The sequence below is a fragment of the Falco cherrug genome, chromosome 10 (genome assembly GCF_023634085.1).
Source record: "Falco cherrug isolate bFalChe1 chromosome 10, bFalChe1.pri, whole genome shotgun sequence".
Lineage (NCBI taxonomy): Eukaryota > Metazoa > Chordata > Aves > Falconiformes > Falconidae > Falco > Falco cherrug.
Genome location: NC_073706.1, coordinates 5,159,360 through 5,164,423, shown reverse-complemented (window position 1 = coordinate 5,164,423; position 5,064 = coordinate 5,159,360). Strand labels below are relative to the sequence as shown.

Below are 5,064 nucleotides of genomic sequence, written 5' to 3'. Positions count from 1 at the left end.
CTTTACTTTAGGGAGAGATTTGCTTCCTGTAACCAGGAGGATTTCCCCGGTTGTATAAGGAAAGCTGACAGCCTTTGCCGAGATGGTGCTTCCCTCCCTCCCAGGTCCCAGCGCATCCCCCCGCAGCCCCGCAGCCCCTGCACTCGCTCCCCGGCCGGACCCCGCTGCGCGTCCGTGGCCGTTTATTCCGCGGTACCGTCCCCTGGGGGCCACTTCCAGAAAGTTGGAAGGGGCGATGCGTGTGCCTGGGGATGGGGGGAAGCTGGCCGCCTTGGAATTTGCTACGGGACGACAGTGGGCAAAAAGGGACTTTGTTATATTTAGAACAAAGGGACGGGCAGGATGTCCCTGCGCCCTCCTCCTTTGTGGACGGCAAAGCCCGAAAAGCGGGGGTGGGGGGGGGGGGGGGTGTGTGTTGGTGCGTGGAAATAAATAAATAAATACAAGAGGAGGCGGCGGTGCGGGAGGGGGCGGCGGGGCGGGAGGGGGGAGCCGGCGGGGAGCGCCCGGCGGAGCGGGACCGGCAGCGCGGCCGCTCAGCTGGCGCTGCGGAGCTGTCACGGCGCGGCCCGCCCCCGCCGCCGCCGCCGCCCGGCCCCGCCGCCCCCGCCGCCGCCCGGCCCGGCCCCGCCGCCCGCCCGGCCCGGCCCCGCCGCCGCGCTGCCATTGGCGCGGCCGCCGCCGGCCCCGGCCCCCGCCGCGCTCTCGGCGGGCACGGCCGTATAAGAAGCCAAGGGGGGCTGCGCTGCAATCACAGCTGCACAACGGGCGCTGGAGGCGGCAGCTACAGCGGAGACCTGGGTTTTTCTCGTCCCCCCTCTCCTCTTTTTTTTTTTTTTTTTTTTTTTCTTCTTCTTTTCGTCCTTCCTCCCCCTCTTCCCTCCCCTTCCCCTGCGCTGCCAGAGCCAGCGAAAACTCCTGTGCAAAGCCCGGCCACCGCCGCCAGATAGCCGGTGCGCTGCCCCGGCCGCCCGCTCGGACTGGAAAGTTGCGGCAGACTCCGGTGCTTTGCTACCGCGGGGAGAAGGCTCCGGACTTACAAAACCCAGACGGGGGCACGGGCTGGGCGTTTCGCACCGTTCTGCTTCTTCCTGCCCAGAGCCGAGGCAGCATCTTTGTTTTGTTTTGCTTTTGCCCTTCCTGCTCCTCTCTCCCTGCAGCCGGGTGCCTGAGCGCCGGGCGCCGCCGCTGCAGCCCGCGCTGCGTGGCGAACGCAGATCCCAACAGGCAGGAGACACCCAGGCGGCCCCGGGTGCCGGCTCGCCCTTGGCTTTGTTGCTCCGGACTGCAGAAGCCCCAGAGCCGGGAGAAGGCGGCGGTGGAGGGGCGGCGGCAGAGGGGAAGCGAGGAAGCGAAGCCCAAGTTGTCCGGGAGCAGGGGAGCGGGCAGCCCGGTGCCAGGCTGCGCGCTGGGCTGAGGTCTCCAGCCCCCTCCGCCGGGAGAGGTGCCCGCAAGACAGCGATGGCCGGAGAGCTCAGCATCGGAGCCGAGCTGCCAACCAGCCCCCTGGCCATGGAGTATGTCAACGACTTCGACCTGATGAAGTTCGACGTGAAGAAGGAGCCCCTGGGCAGGAACGACCGCTCGGGCAGGCACTGCACCCGCCTGCAGCCCGCCGGCTCCGTGTCCTCCACCCCCATCAGCACCCCCTGCAGCTCCGTGCCCTCCTCGCCCAGCTTCAGCCCCACCGAGCAGAAGACCCACTTGGAGGACCTGTACTGGATGGCCAACAGCTACCAGCAGATGAACCCCGAGGCGCTGAACCTCACCCCGGAGGACGCTGTCGAAGCCCTCATTGGGTCCCACCAGGTGTCCCAGCAGCTGCAAGGCTTCGAGAGCTTCCGTGCCCACCACCATCACCATCACCACCATCACCAACACCACCACCAGTACCCTGCAGTCACTCACGAAGACCTGGCCGGCAGCGGGCACCCTCACCACCACCACCATCACCACCACCAGGCCTCTCCCACTCCTTCCACCTCCTCCAGCTCCTCCCAGCAGCTCCAGAACTCGCACCAGCAGCATCCCCCCTCCAGCAGCGTGGAGGACCGGTTCTCCGATGACCAGCTGGTCTCCATGTCTGTGAGGGAGCTCAACAGGCACCTCCGAGGCTTCACCAAAGATGAGGTGATCCGCCTCAAGCAGAAGAGGAGGACCTTGAAGAACAGGGGCTATGCCCAGTCCTGCAGGTATAAACGTGTCCAGCAGAAACACCACCTGGAGAACGAAAAGACCCAACTCATTCAGCAGGTGGAACAGCTCAAGCAAGAAGTGACCCGGCTCGCCAGAGAGAGAGACGCCTACAAGCTCAAGTGTGAGAAACTTGCCAGCAATGGCTTCAGAGAGGCCGGCTCCACCAGTGACAACCCGTCTTCCCCCGAGTTCTTCATGTGAGTGCTTAAAAAAAATAATTAAAAAAACAAACAAAAAAACCCCACCCCCCAAACCTGACCCCTGTCACCTTCCCCCCCACTCCCATCCTCCTCTGACATCTCCATCCATCTGTCTGCTTGACTAGAGAGAAAGAAGGAGAGAAAAATAGAGACTTGATTTTTTTGCAGCATCCAGTCTTCTAGAGTAGCTGTGGGAAAAGTAGGCTGGGGGTGGGGACGGGAGAGGTAAAGTGCAACTTTTCGACTTTCGTTTGTGAGTTAGAGAGAGGGACAGAGGCAGAGGCAAAGGAGAAAAAGACAAGTGAAGTGTTGTATAGTTCGCTTGCTTGCAGAACGAGATGGACTTTAAGAGAATAATAATAAAAAAGGACAATGAACAAGCCATCTATAACATACTGCCTGCTTGGGAAGAGAGAGGACATATACAGCACCATCTCATGCACAATTTACCTGCTTGGAAAAAGAGAATACATAAAAAGGACAATATATGCAAACTCTTCATATATTGCCTGCTTTGAGAAATAAGTTACAGGACTCAGATGGGACATTCAATCTAAGAAAGGAAGGAAAGAAAGAAAGAAAGAAAAAAACTCATCAGTTTTATTGCCTGCTTGATTATATAGAAAAATACGAAAATCTGCATTAAAAATATTAATCCTGCATGCTGGACATGTATGGTAATAATTTCTATTTTGTACCATTTTCTTGTTTAACTATAGCATGTTGATCATCGATCATAGATTTCTGTTGTTGTTTTGTTTCATCGATAAGAAAAGCATCACAAGTTATCAAACTTTTTACTGCTTGTGCAGTTTTGTTCGTTGGTTTTGCTCTCTTGTTTTCTTTTATGGTTGTTAGCTTGTAAATATCTGCTACTTCAAACCGCACAGGAGAAAAAAAAAAAAAAACACAACACAAAAACAAAATAACATTTCAGCAGGCTGGTTATACGGTTTGTTTGGTATTAAAGAGATACTTAAGGAAAAAAAAAGTTATGGGCATTTTGCATTAGAAAAAACCCAACTTTGTATATCTGGTGCACTTTTAAGTTGTATTTTTTTTTTTTTTTAGTTTTCATTTTGGTTTTTGTTTGTTGGGGCAGAAGCAAAATCGCCTGAATGGCATTGACAAACCTAGACTTAACAGGGAAAAACTCATCGGTCACTAGAGCCTACTCATGCCTTAAAGTGGCAGAGAAGCTCTTTCCTTCAGGACAATTCCCAGCCTGGAGCGGTTAGGCTTGGCCATATAGTTTCCCTTCTGATTGTACACTCAGGAAGTGAAGGACGGACGAGATCCAGCTCCTTTTAAGAAACAACTGCCCCTTGATTGTCGGTAAATAAATAAAATAATAATAAAAAACCCAACCAACCCTCCTTATTACGAGTCAAGTTGCAATAGCAGCGAGGGCTCAGTGTCGCCACTGCAGTTAGGTTTCTCAATGGTAGCAGCGGATGAGTGGGCTGGAAAAGCATATAAAACTAAAACTTTTTTTTAAGAAGACATACTGCAACTTTTAAGTGTATTCTTTTGCAATGATTTGTAATCTGCTTCTCTGCTTCCCTATGCAGCGAGTGAAAGTTTTAGCCAAAATTTATTTGCAGTTGTGTAGTAGTAGTAGTTTGGAGTCTTATGGGTGTTTTTATTACTTTTTTTTTTTTTTTCCTCCTGCAGGTCAGTAAAAGGATTTACGTTGCACTGACAAAAATACCAAAATGAAAACTTATTTTTTAGTTTCCTTTTAGGATAGCTGGCACTGCTGGCCGGATGCATTTTAAGTTTGTATTAGTTTATAAATTAACAGTAATAACAAGATTGTAATGAACAGCATGGTGCTTGCAGTTTTAAATATTGTGGATATTAGTCATGCATCAGAAAACGATCTTTGGTTTTTACTGATTCAACTGTGTTGAAATCAAAACATTGCAGCAGCGGAAAAAAATTTGTTTTTATTTCATGTAAAGTTCTGAAGGGATCAATTTCAAATCCTGCTTATGATATGAAAAATATTAAAAAACCTGGTCTATTGTAGTTTTATTCAGACTGGTTTCTGTTTTTGGTTATTAAAATTGTTTCCTATTTTGCTTATTAAAATCATTGAAATGACATTTCTTGGAGGGACCTGCTTCTCTGACGTCTCGTGTTCCGAAAAAAAAAAAAAAGGGGGGGGGAACTCCTGGACCCGTACCTGCCCTCACCCTGCCGCCCGGCTCCGTGCCCAGCGCCCAGCGCGGAGGTTGCGCCGGGGGCTGCGGAGCTGCGCTGCCCACTCAGGACCGCTGCCGCACGCAGGGCAGGGCGGCTCAGCCGTGCACCGCCTCGGCTGTGCCCCAGGGTCCCTGGCAGGGGGGTGGGCATCCCCCCCGCCGGCAGCACCGCAGCGGGGGGACCCTCGCACCGGCCCGGGGGTGGCGGGGAACGGGACCCCCGGCCTGAGTCACCCCCGGGCTGCGGGAGCGGGGCAACCCAAAGGGCACGCACCTTTCCTGCCTCTTTTTATTTTTTTTTTTCCACTATCAAAAGAGAGGACTTGGACAAGCCTGTCCTTTCCTCCAAGTCCTTTGGGATCCAGGCTGGCCATTCACTTTCCTCCTCTCCATCTGCACATTTTATTTATTCCGGCTTTTTTTTTTTTTTTTTTTTTCCTTTGAAGCATAAGCAACGGGGC

General features: G+C 53.0%; 1 protein-coding gene across 1 annotated transcript; it reads left to right on the top strand.

Annotated features, from left to right (window-relative positions):
- The first annotated feature begins 777 nt into the window (after nucleotides 1-777).
- On the top strand, nucleotides 778-4,504 carry MAFB (MAF bZIP transcription factor B). The gene has a single exon (XM_005439022.3). The coding sequence runs from the start codon at nucleotides 1,462-1,464 to the stop codon at nucleotides 2,395-2,397; it is 936 nt and encodes a 311-aa protein (XP_005439079.1). The 5' UTR covers nucleotides 778-1,461; the 3' UTR covers nucleotides 2,398-4,504.
- The last annotated feature ends 560 nt before the right edge of the window (nucleotides 4,505-5,064 follow it).

What these genes read in the sequence shown, in the direction of transcription:
- MAFB (XM_005439022.3), top strand. Translation starts at nt 1,462, where the DNA reads ATGGCCGGAGAGCTCAGCATCGGAGCCGAGCTGCCAACCAGCCCCCTG.